Source organism: Bos indicus x Bos taurus, chromosome 6 (assembly GCF_003369695.1).
Source record: "Bos indicus x Bos taurus breed Angus x Brahman F1 hybrid chromosome 6, Bos_hybrid_MaternalHap_v2.0, whole genome shotgun sequence".
Lineage (NCBI taxonomy): Eukaryota > Metazoa > Chordata > Mammalia > Artiodactyla > Bovidae > Bos > Bos indicus x Bos taurus.
Genome location: NC_040081.1, coordinates 44548177 through 44574660, shown reverse-complemented (window position 1 = coordinate 44574660; position 26484 = coordinate 44548177). Strand labels below are relative to the sequence as shown.

Below are 26484 nucleotides of genomic sequence, written 5' to 3'. Positions count from 1 at the left end.
GGGAGTGAAAGTGCTAGTCACTCAGTCATGTCAGTCCCTGCAACTCTACGGACTGTAGCCCACCAGGCTCCTCTGTCCATGGGGATTCTCCAGGCAAGAATACTGGAGCGGGTAGCCATTCCTTCTCCAGGGGGATCTTCCCAACCCAGGGCTTGAACCCACGTCTCCTGCATTGGAGGCAGACTCTTTACTGTTTGAGCCACCAGGGAAGCCCAGAATCACTGGGAAGGTTGTTTGAAATACATTTCCTCCTCTGCCTTTGAATTCCACAGCTCTGGGATGTAGCCCAGGAAGCTGTTTTTTTGTTTATTTTGCCACTTCCCTAAGTGATCTTGGTTTCCTCCCTCTTGCGAGCTCCACCCAAATGCATAAGGATCAATAGGTGATTAAATTTTGCAGAGGAGCTATGTAGGGAAGAAAGAGAAGTCCTACAGGGATTTGGGAAACGTCTTTACCATTCCTCAAAAATAGCTGAGCCAGGAAGAAGCATCAAAAAAGAAAAAAGTAACCAAGGCCCCCATGAAGTACTGATTTGCTGAGTTTTTAATGTGCAATGCAAATATTGTCAAACAACCCCCAAAGGAGCTGCTTTCTTGAGGGAGTGAGGGGTGGAGGTGGCCGGGGGAAATACCTGGAGACACCTGGAAGAGGCACCTAAGTGCAGGCTGCACAAGCTACGGGGGCAGAGGTGGGGGAGTGGTGGTAGGCAAATTCCGGAGGGGTCTCAGAATGCCTAGAAGGAGCCCATAGGAGGTGGGGGTAGGTGGGTGATTAGGGCATAGAGGGATCTCAGGGCTCACAAGGTAAAGATGTGGGTGTCAAGGTGGAAAGGGACCTCAGAGTCTGGAAGACCCTCAGGGTTCATGCGTTTACTTCGGTATCTCTGGGGGTTCCTCAGAGCTCGGGGTGCCCTCAGGATGAAAGGGGGGTGTCTCAATATACACGGTTGAAGACCTCAAAGTGAAGGGGATTTTCAGTTAGATCCTAGCCATGGCAGAAGTGGTACTCCAGAGTACAGAGTGTCTCCGGGAGGGGAAGGAGAAAAATCAAGGTGAGCGGGTAGGCGGCTTGGGGTCTCAAGGAGGGGATCGTGGGCCTTGAAGAGGCGTCAGGATGTTGAGGGGTCCCAGGGTTCCCCAGGATGCGTAGAAGGGGTCCTGGGCCACATAGAGAGCATCTTGGGTGCTTGGAGGAATGTCAGGGTATAGCAAGGTCTGGGGTCCTTGGGAGAGATGTCACAGCGTTCAGGGATACTGGGGTACGTTGTGGGGGGGGGGGGGGCGGCGCTGAGGCACATAGAGGGGATCTCGGGAGCCTGGAGAGAAGTCCGGGCGTGGAGCGGTCTAGGGGCACTTAGAGGGGAGTCGGGGCATGGAAAGGCTCCCAGAGCGCATAGAAGGGGTCTGCGGCGCGCGGTCGGAGCTCAGGACCACCTAGGTGGAGCGCTCAGACGGCTTTACACTCGCTCTCGCGCCGCCGCTTCTTGCGCTCCGCGTGCTCCTGCGTTTGGCGTGCCCAGGGCCCGGGGCCACACAGACCCACCACGCAGCAGGCAAGCCGGCGGCCGGCGTTACCGTTCTCCAGACTGGCCTGATTGCCGCCGCGGCCCATGTCGTCCTCGCCCGCGTGGACCACCACGGCACGGCCCGCGATCGAATGCGGGCCGGTGAGCGAGGCAGCCAGGCCGGAGCGGTACTTCCAGACCTGGCCATCGCGCACGGCGAAGTTGCCGAAGTCGCCCGGGTGCTGCGGGTGCGGCACGGACATCGGGTTGTAGTGCGGCCCGGTGGAGTCGCAGCCCTGGCTCAGGTCCCCAAACTGGTGCACGTGGATGGCACGGCTTGTGCCGTTGGGCTCGTTCGGGAAGCCCTCAAGGTGGAAGAAGGCCTCCAGCAGGGCGCCAGGCCGGAGCTGCCGGAAGAGCACGAGGCCGCTGACCCGGGGCTGCTCCGCCTCCAGCGTGGCCGACGGCAGCACCCGGCAGACGGCATGGAGCGCCGCGTCCGGGTCGATGGCCGCCGCCTGCCGCTGCATCATCTCCTGCCAGATCTCCGTCACCTTGGCGTGCATGTCGCGGATCTGCTCCTCCGTGTTGGAGCCCATCTGCTGCTGGATCTGGTCGGCCGAGGCATAGGCCACCAGGACCACAGAGGCACAGAGCAGCGCCAGCATGGCCAGAGTCGAGCACCTGCGGGCACCCCCAGGGGGTGGGGGCAGAACGAGGCTTAGTCGCTGCAAACCTGGAATCCCAGACCCTCCGGGGTCCTTGACTCCAGACCCTTCCTGCTGTGAGGGGCTTTCTTGCCCAGCGTGCTTTTTTTGTTATTTTGGCCCCTGTCTTTCCAGGGCCTGCTGTATTCCTGAAACTGGGCTAGGTGCTGCCGTTGTAAAGATGGATGAGGAATAATCTCAAGAAACTCACAGGGATCTTTCTGAGCCACAAGTCTTATCGTGATCCTCCCAACTACCATCTCCATAGCAATGTGAGTCCGGGACATTGGCCAAGGGGTGGGCTTCCCTGGTGGCTCAGACTGTAAAGAATTCGCCTGCAATGTGGGAGACCTTTGGGTTCCATCCATGGGTTGGGAAGATCCCCTGAAGGAGGGCATGGCAACCCACTCAGTACTCTTGCCTGGAGAAACCCCATGGACAGAGGAGCCTGGTGGGCTACAGTCCATGGGGTCATGAAGAGTCAGACACAAAAGAGCCACTAAGCACAACAGGGGTTGTCTCAGGCTACCTGAGGGAGGCTCTTGTGGCCCTTCCAGATCTCCTTCTTCTCAGCATCTCTGCCCCCTCATCTCCTGCCACTCTTTTTCTGCATCCTCTTAGACTGGCAGCATAAGGCTTGCTGCCGCTGCTTCTTGCACTTGCTATGTGCTCTCTGAAGTGGCCCATCCCCTCCTCTCTGCCATGTTCTGTAGACTTGAAGCCAGAAACTCAGTCTTATTCATCTGTATCCCCAGCATCTGGGCCTGCACCTGGCAGTAGGAGACATTTAATATGTGAATTCACATCCCATGTGAATGTGGGATGAGGAGTTCACTGAGAGACAGATGTGTCATCAGATCATTCCAATGCTATCCTCTGATTGAAGATGGAGCTTTGTGCAGGGCAAGGCCAGAATAAGCAATGTGCGTCTCCATGGGGGACTCCAGGAGGGCTTCCCAGAGGAGGTGACTTCTGAAGGTCCCACAGGACAAGTAGAAGCTTTTCAGCCAAGCCAGGTCAGAAGCCCATTTCAGGCAGGAGGCACAACATGAGCGTTCACAGACTGTGAAGGGACACAGTTTGTATGGGGCATGGGGGAAATTTAGTGTGGTTGGGACGCAGCCTGTGCCACCAGGGAGGAGTCGAGGCTGAAGAGGGAGCTTTGGGCCAAGGAGGGAGGGGCTGGGCTTGCTCTGCTAAAGTGCGTGGTTATTAACCAGGAGGCTAGTGCTGGTAGAAGTTTTTAAGCAGAAAAGTGAGTTTTGAGATAGTTTTTAGTCTGGCAGGAGAAAGGATGTGGGCTAGACTTCGGGAATGGAGAGGACAGAGGAGAAGGCGGGAATGGAGAGGACAGAGGAGAAGGGATGGGAAGACTTCAGGGAGAAATGGAGACAGGCAGAGGGTGATGAATTAGGGGGCAGCAACAGCAATCCAAACCAAAAATGATGAAGGCTATTACCAAAGTGGAGGCAACATGGTTTCAGGAGTGCTTCAAACGGTTTCACGGTTTGGGTACCACTGGCAGTGGAGAAGAGGAGCTGGGGATGACTGAGTTCCCAGCAGGGGAGACTGGATGATGGATGGTGTACCAGGCCCTGAGAAGACAGGAGAGAGGGCAAGTTTCGCCCAAGCTTGCTAAGGGTAAGATCCCAGGTGGGATGTTGGGCAGACGGTTGTAAATGGGAGTTCTGGCCCTTGGAAGAGGCAGTGTCAGTGGAAGGGGTTCTCAGTGTTTGTTGGCTACACATCAGATTCTGAATCTTAAAATTCAGATGCCCAGGCTACACCCTAAGAGAGTCTGATTCAGTGGGCATGAGTTGTTTAATTTTGTTTTATTTTATTTATAGCTCTGGTACCCAACCAGGAATTTTAAAGCAAGACACATATACTAACTGCAGTATTGTGGGGGAAATTTCTGACTCTGCCTTAGCTATAAGACAAGGCTGTAAGACCACCAAGGATCACTAGGAAGGTTAAATGAGATACGAGATGACAGGCCATTTTCACATTTTTAAGCCTTCCCACAGGGATCAATGCTGCCTCTAAAGAGCTGGTTTGAGCGTCAACTGCATTGTCAAAGGCCTTCTCCAACCTCAAAGCAGATGCCATTTTAAAGTTAAAATCTGGGATTGAGTGTTTATTCCTTCCATAATCATTACAGAAAGACAATCTAGTATGGTGATTAAAATCATGGATTCCAGAACTCCCTGGATCTGAAGCCTGACACTGCCACTTTATTTACTCCCTTAGAGTTAGCATACTTGTTATTTTTGTTACAGAGTACCAGAGAAAGTGCTGGACTGCAGAGTCTAGTTGGGCTCACCCTCCTCTCTGAGCCTTCTGTTTTCTTATATGCAAATAGAGATAATCATACTTACCTTAGAGACTTGCTGTAATGCTTGAAAGACACAATTAGAATCGCTAACATTTACTGAACACACATACAGGCACTATTAAAAACACTTTGCAAATGTTAATTCATGTAGCCTCCCAAGAACCCTCTGGGGTGGTTGTACTGTTACCCCCATTCTAGAGCACAGAGAAACTGAGGCACAAAAAGGTGAATGTTGTACAGACAACTAAGTCATGTCCAACTCTTTGTGACCCCATAAACTGTAGCACACCAGGCTCCTCGGTCCTCCACTATCTCCCAGAGTTACACATTCAATAATAGCTGAGGCAGGATGTGAAGGGGTGTGGTCTGCCCCAAGCCCAGGGTTTAGGCACCACACTGTATAGCTCTCATCAGAGGCAATTAACCCAGAGCCTGGTACATAAAACATTCCCAGTAAGCGGCAGCTCTTAGCTATCAGAGAAAAACTGCTGATAAGGATTTCAGGACTATCCACTATTGAAGCTGTGGGAGGAGGAGGTGGCCAGGAAAGGCTCCAAGAAGGAGTGACAGGTAGGAGGAGAGGTCCAGAAAGTGACATCAAGGGAAGCACTTCTGACATGGCCTGGTTACTATGATAAAGCCCCAGGGATCCGGGGCGGGAATAGAGGACTATCCCTGAGGCCACATCTTGGCCTCAAGCTCTCCATCACTACCGACCACCCCTGTCCTTTTGAGCTGGTCCTACCCCTCAGGAGGGCTCTGCCAACTGAAAGGTTTTTCACTGAAAGCATACAGCAAAAACAGGTTGTTTTGGACATGTCCACAAAGCTTTCTTTTCCAAAAATGCTTGGGTCATAATTAACACTTGAAGGAGATGTTTTTGTCTTAAAAAGAGAGAGAATGTGTGTGTGTGTGTGTGTGTGTGTGTGTGTGTGTGCGTGCGTGTCGCTTAGTCGTGTCCGACTCTTTACAAGTCCATGGGCTGTAGGCCACCAGGCTCCCCTGTCCATGGAACTCTCCTGGGAAGAATACTGGAGTGGGTTGCCTTTCCCTTCTCCAGGGCATCTTCCCTACCCAGGGATCGAACCTGAGTCTCCTGCATTGCAGGTGGATTCTTTACTTTCTGAGCCACCAGGGAAGCCCTCTTAAATAAAAGAGAATTCTTCTTAAACCCCAGGTAAAACTCCTTGGGTCTTAAGCTTTTCACTTCGAGCCCTCCAGTTCAGCTCGCAGAAGGCTCACCCTTCTCAGTCTCTCAGTTTGAGCTGTAGATGACCAAGTGGTTTCAGAAGGGCTTGCTTGTTCCGGAGGGGAGAACAAAGTTATCAGGGAACAGAGCAAGCTACCAAGCTGGTGCCTCCTTCCTGGGTTTGGGTTTGAGAAAACTGTTTACTCCCCACCCCCTCAAAGACTCCAGGGTCTTCTAATGCCTGGGTGCCCTATGAGACGGGGTCCCGGCTGTGAGTCTGAGCCTGCGGGGTCCTCCCTTTGTGCCTCTCCTAAGCAGATGGCTTTCCCTCGCCACCCACACCAGGCAACATCCAGAAACATCTACCTTCCTCACTCCACATCTCTCTTTTCTCTAACCCAGAGGATGCTGAGGTCCTCTTGAAGAGCATTAACGGATCCCCAAACAGTCACTTCCTGCCTCCGCCCATTGCCTTCCTCAGCCCTCTCACCACCGCCCTCCTCCTCCCCTTCAGAGCAGCTGGACTCTGTCAAGAAGTGCGTTTTCTCCCATGAAAATGTTCAAATCCTTTTCCTAGAAGAGGCTGGATGCCCTGCCCCAGTTTCAGACTCAGTAAGCATACTCTGAGAAGAGTGAAATGAACCTCGACTTCACACCCACCTTTCCAGCTCTTCAAAGAGCGCTATCTCACCTGGGACCCGAGGAGCAGCACCTCACCAGCTGGTCACAGGAATGCGGGCAACTCCCGGGCTGTTTGTGACTGAGCAGGGCAGCCTCTGGGGGAGTGGTCACTGAGAGGAAAGAAGGTCATTGGGCTGGTTTAGGCAGGGAAGCTGGCCAGGCAGTCCTTGTTGTGGAATTGCCTCACCTCCCCCAGCTCTGTCCCCTCCCCGCAGTCCCTCCCCAGCCCCGCGTTCCCTGGCCAAGTACTCCTTTTCGTGACTTCACTGAGTTGTGCAGACGTAGCAAGTGACCTTCAGGGCACAGCAGGGGAATAAAAAGTAGACAGAAAATAGCTTGTTTGGAGAGGTGTACAATGGTCTCTTTCTTGAGACGCCCTTTGCTGTCCCCTGATTTCCTCAGCTCTTGATTTACTTTTGCTGGATGTCTAAGAAGAAAATGGACATCCTGCAAAAATGCATAATGTTTTCTCCAGGACCGTGCTTCCACACCTGTGAGAGATGAGACGCAGGCGGGGTAGCAGTTACCCACTCAGGCTGCAGAGTCCAAGCCGTGCACTTCCTAAGGATGTGCCTGTGCCTCCGTTTCATCATCTGTAACATGGGGAGGTGAGGCTAACCCAGTGCCCTGCCCGTAGTCCCACTCATCCTGTTCTCGCTTCCTTATTAAAGTTATGGAGGAGTCCTTTAAAAGAATGAGTAGTGTGGAGGAACCACTTTTGCTTCCCCAGTGCCCTTTTTCTCCTTCTTTTGCCATAATCTTTCCTCAATCACAGCAGTTCTTTCCAGAAATAGAAGCTCCCTGCCCCCCACCCCAGAAAAGCCCACATTGGAAAAGGCAGCTTGCCTGCCTGCCTGTCTGCCCTCCAGCCTGCTTTCAATAAATGCTTAGTGGGTGCTCACTCTGTTGTGTACTGGTACCCAAAGCTGTGTGAGTCCCTGCCTTTTGGGGTTCATACTCCAGGGAGGGAACAGCAGTGTCAACAGATCCATCTAGTACAGAGTGGGGACTGCAACTGGGGAAGCAAAGCCAGGGCCCCTAGAGACCCAGACCCTTGTCCTGACCTCAGGAAAGCTTGTTCACAATCTAGACTTCTGGGCCCCATCCCAGGCTAAGTTAATCCTTTGCCAGCAGGGCTTCCTGGAATCATCTTTTTAAAAACTAGCTATTCTAGAGTATGGGCTTCTCAGGTGGCTCAGTGGTAAAGAATTCACCTGCCAAGCATTAGACACAGATTTGATCCCTGGGTCAGGAAGATCCCCTGGAGGAGGAAATGGCAGCCCACTCCAGTATTCTTGCCTAGGAAATCCCGTGGACAGAGGAACCTGGCCCTCTACAGTCCATGGGGTTGCAAAAGAGTTGGACATGATGTAGCAACTGAAACAACAAGAATTCTGGGGTACAACCAGGTTTGGAAACCTCTGCTTGGCAGGCAGAACTCAAACTAAAGATCTTGTCCTGGAGCAGCCATTGCACAAGATAAGATGGAGACTTCTGGGCACTCAGAGCCTCCAGCCTCTACCCTGGCATCAGCCCACCTGGCACACTGAGAACTCGGGCATCATGGGCTCAGTCCCTCCCACTCTGCATTCTGTTGATGGGCGTAGGTGCCTTTGACTAATGACTTTTCTGAGTTCCAGATGCTGCCCTCCACTCTACCTCACCCTGAAACATTCTGGTTTCCCGTTCTGAATTGTCCATCCAACTGAAAAAAAAAAAAATGAAATCTGTATTTTCATTGTTATTGAAGTAAGAATTGTATCAGTTCATAACTACTGTATGAAGTAGCACTTTCTTTTATTTAAGCAGTTAGTTTTATTTAAGGGCCAAGAAAGATTTCCTCTGCTATGATATTCTAGGATTGGTATTAAAATCCATTTTCACTTTCCTTTTTATGGCATTCTAGGAGAAATTTGCTTTTTCTCCTACCCGACCTCGTGAACATCCATGCACCACTCCTTTGGCAATAGCACCCCAATTTCCTTCTTGGAAACCACTGCATTTTCAGTCCATGCAAGTAGTATTGATTCACGCTTTGCTCCAGAGGTGGGTTCCTGACCAGTCATAATATTGCATTAGTTCCAGAATAATACATTCAGAGCCAGTAAGATGCAGTGACATTTTTGCTGGGACTGTTATGAAGGATGCATCTTCTCTTTCCCAATGGACTTGAAACTGGAGGAGAAAGGGTAAAGTTATTGTACCCCCTTGCTCCACTCAGGGAAAACCCATCTGAGGATGGGGCCAGTGGAGGGAAGTAGAATAAAAGTAGAGTGATATTTGGACCCAGTTGCAGTGTTTAAGCCCCTGGATCCAGCTGTACCTGAAACTGTTTTCATTATGTGAGTCAAATACATTCTTTTTTTGTTTGTTTTTTAATGGACAAATGATTTATTGGTAGTTTTTGTACCTTTTTAGTAATATACACATTTTATAATACATATATTTAAACATAGCCTAATAAACAATACATTCTATTTTTCTATTCCTACAACATGTATTAAAACCAGAAACTCTTAACAGCATTTGTCTTTGGGGTGCAGAACTGAGAATGAGGAAGGAGAGGAAGAAGCATCCTAATCACCATTTGGAGTTTTTTTCCTAAAATTATTTATGAGAAAGCATTACTTCATTAAAAAATTATTTATAATTTATTGTTTTTAATAGACTAGTATGTTTTACCAGTCTATTACAAAATACCTTCTCTTTCTGCTCAAGTTGTTTGGGCTGCATTTTCTGTACTTGAGACCAAACACTTTACAAAACACTTTCTCACATACTGTTTTATTTAATGCTTGCATTAATTTTGTGGGATAGGTGTTAATTTGCCCAGTTTGTAGATAAGGAAATGAGATTCAGAAGGAATATTCTTTCTGAATAATAGGTCAATTATACTTCAGTTTTTTTTAAAGAAAAGAACAGGCCGAAAGTTTCAGTGTTATAACACGGCAAAGGCAAAATTTAAACCCAAGAGTCTCTGATTGCTGATCCTGGTCCCTTAATCATTATGTTTTATTACCTCCAAAAGTCTGAAGGGGAGATGAAAGAAAAGTTCAAAACAAATGACTCTGTACCTCCCAGTTATCCCTGTAGTCAATGAGTGCCGTGCAAACAAGACACCTAACCCTCAACCTCTGTCCTTTCTCCTTGTGCTAATGCATAATACAATGGAAAATCAAGCAAGCATTGTCAATCAGCCATTATTAGGAGATGCATTCCAATGGACTTCCATCTGAATAGAAGAGAGCTTTGCTAGAGAACTTCGGACTTCTTTTATGCAGGAATATCAGTTGTACATAACTTCCTTCTCGTTGTGTTTAGAAAACTGATAGAATTAAATTCTACCAGGAAATAAAGTGGTTACTGTGAGGAGAAAGTTTCTGAATACAACAGTTAGGATTTCAGATTGCCTCCATAAAAGGCCAGAGTCTGTGTGGTAACAGTTTACCCAACCAGAGGACTTCAGATACACCTGAGACCGCTTCAAGTGTGTCTTGCCCGCCTGGGTTCTCCCAGAAGCCCCTGGGAAGTAAGAGTGGAACCAGGGACCTGTGTAGTTTAACCTTGCTTCCTGTCATTTTGTCCAAACCCAACAGGATAATATGGGGAAAAGGAGATGCTTGTTGGCAAAGTGGTCAGGGAGATTAAAAACATCACTCTTATTAATAGTCATAAACCAATACTATCTCAGATGTATTTCGTGCCTCTTCTCTGCCAGGCACGAGTTAAGTGACTCGCATGCACCTTTTCTTTGTAATAGCCCTGCTCTTCAGTGAAGAGACACTGCATCCCGTGTCCATGCTATGTTCTGGGAAATTTCCTTTTCACTGTGAATGTGTAACCCTTCCGTTGAAATGTACGTGAATCAGAAGGGAATGGAAACCAGTCAGAACCAGGAACTTCTCAACAAGTTACACTTGGCTGGCCATGTGAAGAGAAGACCAACTGTAGCACACGAAAAGCAATGTCTTTCTGGTCAGAAGGTGAGTATGTGCAAAGTATTTTCTCAGGAAAACATCAAAGTAAAATCCCTCCAAGCTAAGTCCTTCACGGGGTCTGACCTTGCCTCTAGTTCCACTTCCTGCCCATACCTGTGAGAGAACACTTAGCTCATTCCTGTTTTGCCACATAAAAACAAAATAGCAGTATGAATATTTAAAAGCATATCCAATGAAGCATTCATCTCCTCAAAATAATTGCACAGTACACCCCACTTGAGAAAAGAGAAGTATTTTTCAGCTTATTTTCTAGTTGTATTTATTTTAAAATATTTGTTGAACCGTTGGCCATATTGACCCCTCCCTCTGCTTGCTGCCTCCCACTATAGAAGCTGGAAAGCCAGGCACTTACTTTCCCAGAATCCCTTGCAGCTGGTGGTGGTCATAAGACCCAGTTATAGCCAATTGGACATGATCTGATGTGGCTTTGGGAAAAGTTCTCACTTTCATTATTAAAAAGACAGAAATGATTGGTGCTGCCTCTTTATCCTTCCTATTGTCTTAAACATGGGTTTGATGCCTGGTAATGTGGCAGCTCCTTTAGGGCTATAAGTTGGTGAGAATGAGAACAAAAGCCAACGTGCACAGGATGAAGGAGAAAAAAATGGAAAGAACCTAGGTCCTCAAAAGCTTCATTAAAAACTAAATTAAATTAAAAGCTAAAGAGGGAAAAGTGTCTCACTGAACACCTTAACTAACACTAGCGCAGTTGTAGTTTTCTGATAATAGGAGGAAATTACCTCCATGTTTTCCACTGTCAGTGGGTTTCTGTTATTAATACTTACAGCCAGATTCATGCCTGACTGATAAAATTACGTACCAGACTCTGCTCTGGGCATCATGACTCTGAAAATGTATGAATCATAACCTTAGTTCAGGCGGCTCATAATCTATTTGAACAGACCTACATATGAAGGACCACAGATTCTCCCCAGTGTTATTTTCATAATTTACAAATAACAAAACTGAGACCCACAGTGGTTAATTGCCTTGTTCAGTGTCACATCTAATAGGTGCAGAGGAAGGACTTGAGCCCAGATCGCTGAGCCTTCAGATTGGTGCCTGTCTATCTCACTGGTTCTGATGCTTCATAGACTATCTCTTTCCCTTTCCCCTTCTGACCGCCCCCTGCAATACACACACACCCTGCAACCTCACCAGGAAGAAGAAAACCTCTCCCCATTCAGATGGCCACCCTGGCCCAATTCCTTTTGTCCACACCTTCAGAATGACCAAATGAACTACAACAAGAAAAAGATGGACAGGAAACCCCCAGGGAGCTTGTGCAAAATGTATAAACACTGCAACATGTAGAAATTGGCATCTAGGGACGGAAGTGACATAACATTCTCTCCTCCTAGGGTTATAGAAAATCAAAGCTGGAAGAAACTGTACGGAAGAGGTCCTCTGACTCAGCCTCTATTTTAGAAAAGGATTTAGGCAGTCTAAATGCTGACGGAATTCAGAAAGCCTCAGATTTGAAGCCTAGGGAGGAAAATAGAGAAGCAGCCATGTGTCTCACTTAGAAAATGAATCCAGTAGGGTTCTGGCCCTTCTTTAGTGATGGTCTCAAATGGAGTGAGTAGTGACTCTCATCACAGCCTCCAAACCACCATCACCTACCAATATCACCCAGAGATGAATCCAGAAGGGCAGCAGTATCTGAAAGATTAGATAGTCCTGCATTATGGCCCTAGTAGTGTATTTTGAATTTCATTTCACAGAATTTTGGAACAATTTTACAAAGCAAGCAACCTCCTCGCAGTTCTTCTGAGCCCAGACACAGCTGTTCAGGATCCATCTTGCCTTTCCTGGAGAGAATGGAAGTAGGTTTGAGGTCTTGGGACATCCTCCTTATGGCAGGGACATAATAGGAGCTATTGGCAGACCCAGATGGGGACCAGGACATGGAACTTTCTCCAGCTTTTGTCCATCTTAGCATAAGAAGCTTTTCACATTGGTCTTTCTCCACAAAATTTTTACATCAGAAACTAGGGGGTATCTCTTATTGGCTGCTGCATGCTAAATAATGTCTGATTCTTTGCAACCCTATGAATTGTAGGCCACCAGGCTCCCCGTCCATGGGATTCTCCAGGCAAGAATACTAGAGTGGGATGCCATTTCCTTCTCAGGGGATCTTCCTGACCCAGAGATCCGATCCCCATCTCCTGTGTCTCCTGCATTGCAGGTAGATTCTTTAGATTTTTTGCTACTGAGCCACCGGGTTAATTTCCCTTAAAACCCAAGGCAGAAGAGTTGGGATCTAACTGTTGGTTCAACTACTTTATTTGACTTATGGAAATGTGTTTTGATCATCAGAGCATTTTCCTGGTTGGGCGTTATTGATCAGAATAAAGTTATCTTCTCATTTGGGAACATGTATTTATTACATACACACTAACATAGACTTGAAATTGCTTTTAAAATACATTACAAGGAGCGAACAGGCATTTGTAAAAGAAAATGCCCATGCCTAGGATGGAACAATCCTCTCTTTTGAGGATGGTTTAGTTAGAAGCATTCTAACTTTCAAAGTCGTATCAACTCAAACAGAACTCAAGTGTTTATTACAATAGGAACTGAAAACTCAGACACCTATGGGGGCCAGACAGGTCACATCATGACGAAAGTGGGCCAGGTATGTGTTGTCTCCTTTTTGTCATTAAACACATAGCCTTTCTATATGTGTTGTGTCTTCATATTCTAGTGGAGGTATTTACCTGAAGAAAAATTTCTTTTCTGTGAGAAAAAGAGCAACAGCCCATTGAAAAATGGCAACTCAGCCCCAGTGCCTGGAAAACAATAGAGAAGAGTGGAGATTGGAGAGAAATTCTGAATAGATATGGGGCAGCAGCTGCACAACCAGATGTTGCCAAATGGGAATGCTGCCTATTATTGCCATACCTTCTGTTTTCAAGAGAGACCAGAGACTGACATCTCTACATGATAGTTCTCATTTTTCAAATGATGGTTCAATAGTGTTATTTGCTGTCTGTAAAGGCTACATATCAAATATACAGATAAATTGACAGTAAAAGGATGAAAAAAGATTTACCATGCAAACAGCCTAAGACAAGCACGATTATACTAATATCAGACAAAGTAGATGTTGAGATAAAGACGATTGGTGTAGATCATTGCAATTGGGCATTTCACGATGATGAAAGCACATTTATCAGGAAGACAGTAATCCTTAAATGTTTACCCAATAACAAACCATTAGAATACATTGACAAAAATTTGGCTAAAGAGATAAATAAATAAGTGCATAATCATAATTGGACATTTTTTAACACATTCTCTTTTTAGTTGATAGAAGTGAAGTGAATTGAAGTCGCTCAGTCATGTCTGTCTCTTTGCGACCCCATGGACAGTAGCCTACCGGGCTCCTTCATCCACGGGATTTTCCAGGCAAGAATACTGGAGTGGGCTGCCATTTCCTTCTCCAGAGGATCTTCCCAACCCAGGGATCAAACCCGGGTCTCCTGCATTGCAGACAGACATTTTACTGTCTGAGCCACCAGGGAAGCCCATGAAGTTGCTCAGTCATGTCCGACTGTTTGCGACCCCATGGACTGTAGCCTACCAGGCTCCTCTGTCCATGGGATTTTCCAGGCAAGAGTACTGGAGTGAGTTGCCATTTCCTCCTCCAGGGGATCTTCCTGACCCAGGGATCGAACCTGGATCTCCTGCGTTTCAGGCAGGCTCTTTACCCTTTGAGCCACCAGGACATTTTTTAACATATTCTCTTTTTAGTTGATAGAAGAAATAGACAAAAAATACTTGGCATATAGATTATCTGGACAACACTTATCAACCAACATGACTAAAATTATTTTCCCAACAATTGCAGAATAAATGTTCTTTTCAAGTTTACATGAAATATTCACCAAGGTAGACTATATCCTAGTCTATCCTGATTTCATTATATTTTAAAAAGTTAAAGCTTTATAGATTATGTTAATATGTTATCTGATTGCAATGAAAGAAAAATAGATATCAATAACAACGAAATATCTAGAAAATTCCCAAATATATGAAAATTAAATAAGGCACACTAAATAATCCATGAGTCAAAGAAGAAACCCTAAGGGAAATTAGAACATATTTCTAAGTGAATCATAATGAAAACAACACATCAAAATTTGTGGAATGTAGCCAAAGCAGTTATTACAGGAAAATATATAACTTTAAATGCTTGTGTTAGAAAAATAGGGAGGTTTAAGTGTTAATAAGCTAGGAAAATCACAACAATGTAAGCAGAAGGAAAGAAATAATAAAAAACATAAATCAATGAAATTGAGAACAGATAAACTTTAGAGAAAGTTTAAAAAGCCAAAAGAAGGTACTTTGGAAAGATTAATAAAATTGATAAAGTTCTAGTAAAACTAATTTAAAAAGAGAGAGTAATCCAAATTACCAGTGTAAGAAATAGAAGAGGGCATAAACACATCATATCCTATGGCTATCAAAAAGATAATTAAATATTCTGAGTAAATTTGTTTATAAATTCAATAATTGAGATATATTGCAAAAATTCTTAAAAAATTCAACTTACCAAAATTGATACAAGAAAAATAATTTAAATGGCCCTGTACATTAAAAATATTTTTTTTTGTAGCTCAAAAATCTTTTCCTCAGAGAAAAGCATAGGCCCACATGGGTTCATCGGTGAATTCTACCAAATAGTTATCAAATATTTAAGAAAGAAGTAATATCACACTTACACAAACTCTTTCAGAAAATAGAGGAGAAAATTCTTCTCAATTTATTTTACAACACTAGCATAAACCTGAAACCAAAATCCCAACAGATTAATGTCCTTCATTAACACAGAAAAAGATTCCTCAACAAAATATTAGCAAAACAAATCCAGAAAATATATAATAGGGAAAGTATATCATGACCAAGTAGAATTTATCTCAGAAATACAAGATTGGTTTAACACTTGAAAATTTGCCTATGCAATTCACCACATTAACAGAATAAAGGAGAAAAATCACATGATTATCTCAATAAGAGAAGAAAAAGTATTTGACAAAAGCCAATCCCCATTCATGATAAAGACTCCTTGATTAGAAGGAAATAGAGGGGAACCTCCTTGATTTCATCAAAGACAGCTATGAAAAGCCTACAGATAACAGCATGCGTGATGGAGAAATTTTGACTGCTTTCCACCTAAGATTGGAACTGTTCTTCCTACCTACTGTACTGGAAGTCCCTGCCAGTGCAGTAAGACAAGAAAAAAAAGGATGGATATTGAGGAGGAAGAAAGGAAACTTGATACGAACATTGTGGTTGTCTACAGAGAAAATTCCAAGGACTATTTTAAAAACTACTATAAATAGTAAAAGAATTTAACAAGGTTAAAAGGACCATATGTCATGATCAAGTGGGATTTATCCCAGGAATGCAAGGATTGTTCAATATAGACAAATCAACCAATGTGATACACAATATTAACAAATAATTAAAGAATGAAAACCATATGATTATCTTGATAGATGCATGAAAGCTCTTGACAAAATCCAGCATGAATGGACCTAGAGACTGTCATACAGAGTGAAGTAAGTCAGAAAGAGAAAAACAAATACTGTGTATTAACACACAGGGAACAGGGAACTCTATTCAATGCTCTGTGGTGACCCAAATGGGAAGGAAATCCACAAAAGAGGGGATATATGTAGAGCTGATTAGCTTTGCTGTACAGCAGAAACTAACACAACATTGAAAGCAATTATCCTCCAATAAAAATTAATTAAAAGAATTTAGCAAGGTCACATAATACAAAGCCAGTAAATAAAAATCAATTGGATTTTTGTATACTGGCAAAAAACAACTGAGAATGAAATAAATACTATTTATAAGAACATCAAAGAGAATAAAATATTCAGTAATAAATATAGAAAAAGATTTTAATACTTCAACCCTTAAAATGTACAAAATGTACAAAAATACAAAATGTTTCTGAGAGATATTAAAGTAGATCTAAATATAGTTATTTCATATTCATGGATTATAAAATAAGTATTGTTAAGATGTCAGTTATCTCAGATTCAATGCAGTTCTAGTCATAAGCCCAGCAGACTTTTATAGAAATTGAAGAGATGATTCTATAATGTATGTAAAAAAGCAAAGGATCTAGAATAGCTAAAATAATTTTTCAGGAAAAAAGTTAGAGGACTGATACTACCTGACTTCAAGACCCATTAGAAAACTCTATCAATTAAGTGTAGGAGATAAATTTTTATGACCTTCAAGTAGGTAGAGTTTGCTTAGTAGAACAAAAAAAGCATAAATTATAAAATAAAATGGACAAATTGCATTTCGTCTCAATTAAAAATTTTTTTGTTCTTCAAAAGTCACTTTTATAAAACTGAAAAGGGAAACCACAGACCAGGATATGTTACTAATACACTTGTCTGTCAAAGGACTTGTATCCAGAATGTATAGACAATGTCTACAATGAAATAATAAGAAAGATAACCCAATTTTAAAAATGGGATCAAATAATTTAATCAATGCTTCAGTACAAATGACCAATAAGCATCTTCACTGATCATCAAGAAAATGCAAAACAAAACCACAATTGAATATCACTGTACATCAATATTCTTGCTAAAAAGAAAAACACGGATGATGTAAATGTTGGTGAGAATGTGGAATAGCTAGAACTCCTACATTATTGGTGAGTGTATAAAATGGTGAACCACTTTGGAAAAGTTTTCAGAAGTTTCTCACAAGGTTAAGCACACACTTAGCATGGGGTGGCAGAGGATGAGATGGTTAGATGGCATCAGCAACTCAACGCACATGAGTTTGAGCAAACTCCAGGAGATGGTGAAAGACAGGGAAGGCTGCCGTGCTGCAGTCTATGGGCTCACAGAGTCGGAAATGACTTAGCCACTCAACACCACCAAATAACATGTGATCCAACCATTTCATTCCTAGATATTTACTCAAGACACATGAGAATGAATATCCACACAAAGACCTATGCAAGAATATGCATAAGAGCTTTATACATAAGTGTTCCACTGGGAACATCACAAATGTCCATCAGCAGGTCAATAGATCATCTGTGTTATATTTCCATAATTGGACACTATTCAGAAATAAGAAGGAATAAACTGCTAGTACATACAGCAACGTAGAGTGATGTCAACAGTGTAACCCTGAGTGAAAGAAGCCAGACACAAAATAGTACGTATTGTGTGATTCTATTCAAATGAAGTTCTAGAACAGGTTCACTAATCTATTGTCATAGGAATTAGAACAAGGGCTTCCTACGATGGGGGTTAAGGGGCGCTGAATATGGATGTGTATCAGAATTAGCTGCAAAGAGACATGAGAAATCTTTCTGGAGTGATGAAAGTGGGGTAATGGAGATGTTCTATATTGAATATGAGATGCTTAAATGAGGGTTTGTCAAAGATCATACATTTTATTGCTTGTAAATTGTACTTCAGTAAATTTGAAAAGCAAAGACATGTGTAAACATTAGCAGAATAATCAAGTTGGCAGCTGTTGGGCTGAACCTCACTGGTGTGAAAATAACCTCAAGTTCAAATTCTTTCCAGACAAAGTCATCTAAATGGAATTTTGGATTTTATGTTTTTGGTCCTTAAAGTTCAGTCTCACAGTTTGAGATCAAGCCTGTAATGAGTAACCATTCTAGATAAGAAAGAGGAGGCGTTTCTATCCATTGCTGAATGGTTGTCTTATTGAGGAGCTAATCAATTCTGAAGCCTTCTGCCAAGTCTCTGATGGAGACCTCAGGAGTGGTGAGTGCTGCGCCTGGCTTGGTTAGCTGAACTGGGCACCACTTCACAGACCTTATCCACTCCAAGCTCAAGGTCCTCACGAATGAAAACAGGACAGTAATTGTGTAAGGATGAAATGAGATACGTGTATAAAAGTAACCAGCAAAGTGCTTGGCACATAGTAACCACCACACTCTATCATTCTATTACTTCTAGTTGTTGGTTGTTTTTTTTTTTTTTTTTTTTTGAGAATTGCTCATTTTTATAAATTGAGCTAGAGAATGCACAGAGTTGTCAGGATGGGTATGGGAAGACGTGTAAATATAAAATAAATGTCTTTATCTCACCATAGGTAACTGATCCTCCTTTTTAGGAGTCAAGATACTGGTATCTGTTGCTATATTAGCTACATCTCCTTCCAGCCAACTTCAGCAAACAGGAGTTTATGGGTTCACAGAACCGAACAATCCAGTGTCTTATATTCCAGTAACCCTGCAACCCCTAATAAGTCCAACAGGAGTTCCAGGTTAAGGCTAGGGGGCTTGTTTGGGTCCCACATATGAACCAGCTGCAGCGTGGATGAGAATGAATACACTACTGTGATAGGCACATCAATAGCCAGGAGCCAGGGTCAGCCCAACCAACCCACAAAGGAAGAGAGAGAAAGACATAATTCCCCAAAGGAAAACATGGGTGCCTCGCTGTCAAAATTGTATATATCTCGTAAGTGGTTCCGGGCCCTAGGAATTGTTCTCCACAACAGATGCCACAGTGAGTACTGCGGTAGATTACCCACAAGAAGATTAGTGTTCTGGGGAGAAAGGAACTCCTGGGAAGCTGTCTGCACATCACAGGGCCCTGCACTCAGTTTTCACACCTATTCCCAGTGAGGCGCCACTTCTTAAAATTCCTAAGAACATTAGCTCCACGATGAAAAAAAAAAAAAAAGACTGTTTCTAATAAGCATCCGTGACTTTGTCCTGTTATTAAATAGATTTTGGAATCTCTTCTTTCCCTGTAAACAGAGTTTGGATTTATTAGGTACCACCAGTGAAGGTAGCTTAGTTTGGAGGAAGAGAAGGAAGGAATTGTTTATTTTTTCAAATATTCCAATTTTATAAGAGGGCTATTTGGTCCCTTGGGATACTTTACTTCCTGTTATGAGACCAGTCAAATGGGATGAATGAATCAGACCATTCAGTTGGAGGCCATAAATTTTAGCTGAATGGACAAGAAAACAAGTCCTCTGCTTTTCAAGTGGCAGCAGAACATGTTCAGATCAATGCTGGCTCTAGGCTGCTGGAATTGCTGTCATTCATCCTTTGGGGCTTTCCACATTTTACAGAGAACTTCTATGGCCTGTGTGTCACGGATACGACTGTCAACCCCTGCTTTTCCTTGCTGATAGGCATACATTTTGTTCAAGTATCCAACTCTACCCAAGAAGATTCAGATCACCAAGAAAATTTCCTGATTAATCTACTTCAGCCAGCACATGGGGCTCCCCAAGGACGGTCAAGCAAAGGGATGGAATAATTTGGATCCCTGAGCTGCGACGGTTCTGCACCTGAGTCTTTTTTATCTCTGGACTTCCCACTCTGTGATTTATTATATATGTTAGTACGAGTCAGGGGTTTCTTTATTTGTAGCCTATACTAATACGATGTACCATCCCCAGTAAGGAATTCACCTTTATTCAGGCAATGCTCAGTTAAGAATGCTTTTCCCCCTTACCTACCTGGGCACTAGAACCTAGGCTGCAGTTTTCAATAGAAAGAACCCAAAAGTAACTGCCAGGGGTGCTTTTGGCTACAAATATGATAGAAGGTTACTTAAACACTTGGATGTTTGTCTCATGGAATAAAACGTTCACTGTGGCTCGTGGCTCAGGAAATTCACATCTTTCCTTTTCCTCATCAGCAGTGTGTAGACTTCTGACCTCATGCTTGCTGCCTCCGTCCTGCAAGTTGGCTTTGAAACCTCCAGATGTCCATCTCATTCAGAAGGAGGGGGCAGTGGAAGCTCCTTGTCTTCCTGATGCCTTCAATTTATGTCTCATGGTGAGGAATGTGTCACAGGGCATCTCTAGATTCATGGGACTCTAACAGAGCAAGTGTGCTTAGCCTAAAATACTGCTACCCTAGCAAAATTAAATTTGCCTTATTAAGAAGGAAGAGAATGTTTATTAGGGAGGCGGCTTGCAATGACTGCAACACTAGTTCAGATATTTATCTTTAGTTCTTTAAGGAACTAAAGAAGCTCTTTAATTTGAGATTTTACAAAGACAGCAAGAAGATTAGATGAGAAGAACCAAGCTCATCCTGTGGCATTAACTACTTACAATTAACTTAAGCATGAATAAAGAGGACCCAGGCTAGAAATAACCACAAAGTCTTGTCTATTTCTTATCTAAAGGGAGTGATGTAAACCTTAGCCAGATGTAGCTAAAAGAAATATTGCACCCAGATCTTCCTTATCATCCTTGTACTGCACCATTCACAGAGCTTCTCTGGGTCTCAAAATGTTAAATGCTTGTTTCCCTTGAGCAGAGCTGCCAATGATCCATCTATCTATCCATCCATTGTCTCTCTACCCTTCCATCATCCGTCCATTTACTTATTCAATATAAGCTTTCTAAAGTACAGAGTCTTGTCAACAATACTTCTAAAACTTTACCTTTCCTAGTGATGAGGCTACTGCACAGGTCTGTGTAAATGTTCCTTCAATATGCTCACAAAATTCCTTGTTTTGCTATCAGACCTGTATGGCTGCTTGCTGCCTCCCTGCCTGTCTCTGGAGCAAGCTCCAATCTTCATTAGTGGGTAGGAGCAGTTTTGTTGTATGCCCTGACTTTTGACAGGAAGAGACGATTTTTCAAGTTGAGAATTACTTGAAAAATCCCCTTGGAGACCTATCACTGACTCTTAAACTTAGGGAGATGTCCAGGGCAGCAAAATTAAGCAATGACTCTCACCCTTCTCCCCAATCAGCACTATTACCCCTTAAGCTCAGGGTTTTGCTGTTTAATCCCACAGGGGTTGTGGTGTTCCTATTTTTACCCAGAGAGAAAACAAGAGCAAGAAAAGTTAAGGAACAACTTAGTATTTCTCTCTTAGGTAAGACAAAGAAATCTGCTGTCTCATCTCCAAAAATCGCAGTGAATATTATTTTGCCAAGAAATGGAGGGAGACCTGCTTTCATGAGCACATGTGAATACACGTAGGTGATTTTCCCAAACATGTTAGAAGATACCTTGGAAATGCCCAGAGAGATGGTGAACAGGGGCATCGTCAGGGGAGGAGGGGCAGAGTGGGAATTACCTGGTTGTCCAGTGGTTAAGACTCCATGTTTTCACTGCCAAGGGCTCGGGTTCAATCCCTGGTTGGGAAGCCAAGATCCTACAAGACGGGAAGTGCCCAAGAAAAAAACAGAATCTTAAAAAGTGGGGTAGAGGGAGCAGTTTTCTCAGAGCTACTGGAATGCTGCCTCCTGGGCTCAGAGTCCTTAACATTCCCACCAAATAAAATAACTGTACTTTCAGATTTTTTAAAAGGGGAGGGCAGAGAGGAGGTCTTTGGGTTATTTACTGTCCTACAGCATGCACCCCAACAACCATTTTTTTTCATGTTTCATGGGTTGTTTAGATAATGGGTTAGCTGGGGATTGGCTGCTGGCAGCTCCTTTACTGGTCTCTATTGGGTTCTTTCTTGCACTTTCTGTCAGTGGGCAACTGGGTTGCCACTGGGCTGGATATCTGAGTCTCAGGTGTTCCTCTGTGTGATCATCCTTCATGTGATGACTCATCCTCCAAGCCCTGTCCATGTGGCCTTGTTTTATGATAAGGGTACTCAGGCTTCCCAGGTGACTTGGTGGTAAAAAATCTGCCTGCCAATGCAGGAGACTCGGGTTCAAACCCTGGGTCAGGAAGATTCCCTGGAGAAGGAAATGGCAACCCCCTCCAGTATTCTTGCCTGGAAAATCCCATGGACAGAGGAGCCTCACAGGCCGCAGGCCAAGGGGTCACAAAGAGTTGGACACAACTTAGTGACTAAACAACAACTCAGACATTATACTTGAGAGCTCAGGGCATGGCAAAAGGTTCAGGCCTTCTGAATGCCTGGGCTCAGATTCCTGCAACATCTTTCCTCCAAATTCCATTGGTCAAAGCAGTTATGGGCCAAACTAGATTCAGTTCAGTTCAGTTCAGTTCAGTCGCTCAGTTGTGTCTGACTCTTTGTGACCCCATGAATCGCAGCACACCAGGCCTCCCTGTCCATCACCATCTCTTGGAGTTCACTCAAACTCACATCCATCGAGTTGGTGATGCCATCCAGCCATCTCATCCTCTGTCATCCCCTTCTCCGCCTGCCCCCAATCCCTCCCAGCATCAGAGTCTTTTCCAATGAGTCAACTCTTCGCATGAGGTGGCCAAAGTACTGGAGTTTCAGCTTTAGCATCATTTCTTCCAAAGAACACCCAGGGCTGATCTCCTTTAGAATGGACTGGTTGAATCTCCTTGCAGTCCAAGGGACTCTCAAGAGTCTTCTCCAACACCACAGCTCAAAAGCATCAATTTTTCGGCGCTCGGCTTTCTTCACAGTCCAACTCTCACATACATACATGACCACTGGAAAAACCATAGCCTCGACTAGACAGACCTTTGTTGGCAAAGTAATGTCTCTGCTTTTGAATATGCTATCTAGGTTGGTCATAACTTTTCTTCCAAGGAGTTAGGTGGAGGTAAATGTCTAATGTTTAGGAGTTTTAATGCTCAGACTGTCACTAGGAAAAGAAGGCATACTGAACAAAACTGATCAGTTTACAGCTTGACTTGTAGCCAGTACCAATGCCTCCTGGCAGATTCATTTAGGAGACAATCCTGACTTAGGGGACCTGCGTTGTGAAATAGGGTTATGTAAGATTTTGGAGTCAGGCTCAGAGTCAGAGAGGCTCTTAATAATACACTCATTTCCACTCTGTGATTCCACATGTCTTTAATAATCCTTTCCTCGGGATGAAGATAAGTCCTGCTTTAAAACATCTGAAGAAACTGCAGAGCAGTGGCCTCATTCTGCTACGGCCAAGGCTGCCTTCAAGACCACCTGTAAGAGCACCCTATTTAAGCAAAATGTGTTGATTATTTTTAGCATAACTTAAGCCCTAGGAGACTAATGAGGTGTTAACAGTGTGTGTTAATTATGTGATTTTTGTTGTCTTCATTAAAGTTACAATTCTCAATCCGATTTGCCACCTGAAATCCCAGAGGAGCCACATCGCTCTTCTGACCCTGAGCTTTTAGTTCCCTGCAGTTTGCACAATCACATAAACATATTTTGTTTTCCCTGTGGAGAATCAGATGAGCATGGCTCCCACACTCAGAAGACCTTGGCTACCCCCTTCTTAATTCTTACACATTTTTAATCTCCATTATGAGCAGTTGGATCTTACAGTAAGGTCAAGGTGCAGAATGCTAGCGACATTAGCTCATTGTTGACTGTTTAGAGCAGACTGTCCTTCAACTCAACAGAAAACTGCCAGAGAAGCTGAAAACCAGGAAGAAGGAGAAGCACAAAAATCAGCTCTCAGTGCTTTTTGCAGTGTTTTAATTAACTGAGGAATTGTGTTGCATGCACACGACTCTGATTATTTTTAAACTTTTGCAATATATGCTATACCTCTGTCCCAAGTGACAATACATCCCATCCAGAAAAAACCTTTTCTCAGGAAGAGATAATCACCTATCCAGACTCATTTGAAGCAGCAATCAGCATCCCTTTCATGACTTTGTCTGCATCACTGATGTTCTAGAGGGACTTTATTTGGCAATGGTGAAGGGATCTATTGCAAGTCCAGGAGGTAATGGATTCAGGATTTCAGCTGAAAATGTCTTAATGATGGCCCCATCAGGATGAATGAAATTGTAATGAAAATAGCAGGTGAATCTGACTGGCAAATAGGACATTATGAGTCTTCTTAGAAATTAGAGTTGTCTAAAAATGGAATGGACCGTCACATGAGGTAGTGAGCTCCCCATAAAAAAATCAAGGATGTTGAAGTTAAGGTTCCATGTCAGAGAAAGGTTAGACTTGATACTCTTTGGGGTCTCTTCCAACTTTCATCTAGATTCCATGATTGTTCAACTGGAGAAATAGCTTTGACTTTGAAAATTTGCAAGTTTGGTTCCATGATGAAACATGATAGAGTAGAAAGCCAGGCACTCCTGGATTCCAACCTCTGCCCTCTTACTAAGGCTGTGTTATTATGAGCAAGTTACTCAAATTCTCTGTGGTGTCTAAAATGAGGGTTGAAATATATCACTTCTAAGGCTGTTTTAAGAGTCAGAAGCAATACATTTAAAATACAAGACCCAAGGTAAGCACTCAGTAAATCATAGTTCTGGTTGCTCTTAGGAGTTTGATTCTTAACTTTGCTCTTCATCCTCCACTTCAATGATACAGTCTTGATTTGTAAAAACAGAAGAAATGGAGGTCTTAGAAAGTTATTGGTAAAATATCAAGTTGTACAATTGAACAATGAAGGCAGAGCAAGTCTTCATGCTACATCAACAGGTAGAAAGGGGTCACATGCCTAACCCAAGGACATATGGCCATTCCCCAAGTCTGCCTCACCCACTCTACCAGCAGGGCTCCCAAACATTCCCCTATGTCTTCTGTCCACAGGGCAGAGTCAATCCAGATGCGAGTTGCCCTCTGGAAAGATGTTCCCACTGATGGTGAATTTAGCTCAGCCAATGGAAGCCTCTAGAAAGCTAGCATCTGGAGAACTGAGCTAGAATCTGTGTTTGTAGACTCTAAATTAATTGTGGTCTGCCACTAACTCATTGTTTACCTGTTTACCTACATATCTGGGGCTTTGTAGAGGGAACACGTTCATCTGTTTAGATCTTGGTATCCCCTTTCTTCCACATGGTTCAAAATTTTAAAGTACAAAAATGGTATACACGACACAAATGAACATATCTACAAAATAGAAACAGACTCACAGACATAGAGAACAGGCATGTGGTTGCCAAGGGGAAGGTGGGAGTGGGGGGGAAGGCGGGAGTGGGGGGGAAGGACTGGGAGTTTGGGATTAGCAGATGCGACTATCATATATAGGATGGATAAACAACTACATGCTAATGTATAGTACAGGGAACTATATTCACTATACTATAATAAGCCATAATAGAAAAAAAATTGTATAACTGAGTTACTTTGCTATACAGCAGAAATTAACATAATATTAAATAAATCAACTGTAGTTCAGTAAAATTATTTTTAAAAATCATACAACAAAAAAGGCCTCCCTGGTGGCTCAGTGGTAAAGAATCTGCCTGCAATGCTGGAATCCCTGGGTCAAGAGGATCCCCTGGAGCAGGAAATGGCAACCCACTCCAGTATTCTTGCCTGGGAAATCCCATGGGCAGAGGGGCTTGGCAGGCTACAGTCCATGGGGTCGCAAAGAGTTAGACATGACTTAGCGTCTCAACAACCCACCAGCACATACAACGAAAAGGCACCCTGATGCTTTGTTGCCCAGGTAGCCAGTTCTCCTTTCCAGAGACAACTAGTTTATACAATACAGTTTATATGTATAAAATCCCAGAGGCATTTTTTTAACTCGAGGTAAAATTCACATATGGCAATTTTAAAGTGTACAATTCAGTGGCATTTGGTGTATTTACAATGTTGTGCAGTCATCACGTCTCTAAAACTTTTTTAGCACCCCAGAAAAAGCAAAAGATAAAATTAACCGTTCAGTTCAGTTCAGTCGCTCAGTCGTGTCCGACTCTTTGCGACCCCATGAATCGCAGCACGCCAGGCCTCCCTGTCCATCACCAACTCCCAGAGTTCACTCAGACTTACCTCCATCGAGTCGGTGATGCCATCCAGCCATCTCATCCTCTGTCATCCCCCTCTCCTCCTGCCCTCAATCTTTCCCAGCATCGGGGTCTTTTCAAATGAGTCAGCTCTTCATATCAGGTGGCCAAAGTATTGGAGTTTCAGCTTCAGCATCATTCCTTCGAATGAACACCCAGGACTGATCTCCTTTAGGATAGTCTGGTTGGATCTCCTTGCAGTTATGTTATCACTACCCATTTCTCCCCCACTAGCCTCCCACCTTGGTAACCACTAATCTGCTTTCCAACTTCATGAATCTGCCTATTCTGGATACTTCCTATAAGAGGAATCATACAATACATGACCTTTCCTGTCTAGCTTCTTTCACTTATAATGTTTTCAGGGTTCATCCAAGTTGTAGAGTGTATCACTACTTCGTTCTTTTTATGGCTGAATAACATTC

At 43.7% G+C, this 26484-nt stretch overlaps 1 protein-coding gene across 5 annotated transcripts; it reads right to left on the bottom strand.

Moving 5' to 3' along the window:
* Positions 1-520: 520 nt before the first annotated feature.
* On the bottom strand, positions 521-21603 carry SOD3 (superoxide dismutase 3). Of its 5 annotated transcripts, XM_027544186.1 has the most exons (4): positions 21498-21603; positions 6427-6526; positions 3671-3806; positions 521-2188 (listed from the first exon to the last, which is right to left on the bottom strand). In XM_027544186.1, the coding sequence occupies exons 3-4, from the start codon at positions 3685-3687 to the stop codon at positions 1447-1449; spliced, it is 759 nt and encodes a 252-aa protein (XP_027399987.1). In that variant the 5' UTR covers positions 3688-3806; positions 6427-6526; positions 21498-21603; the 3' UTR covers positions 521-1446. The 5 variants fall into 5 exon arrangements, with proteins under 5 accessions (XP_027399987.1, XP_027399988.1, XP_027399986.1 ...); XM_027544187.1 differs by lacking the exon at positions 21498-21603 and having other exon boundaries at positions 6396-6582; XM_027544185.1 differs by lacking the exon at positions 21498-21603 and having other exon boundaries at positions 6427-6582.
* Positions 21604-26484: the final 4881 nt, after the last annotated feature.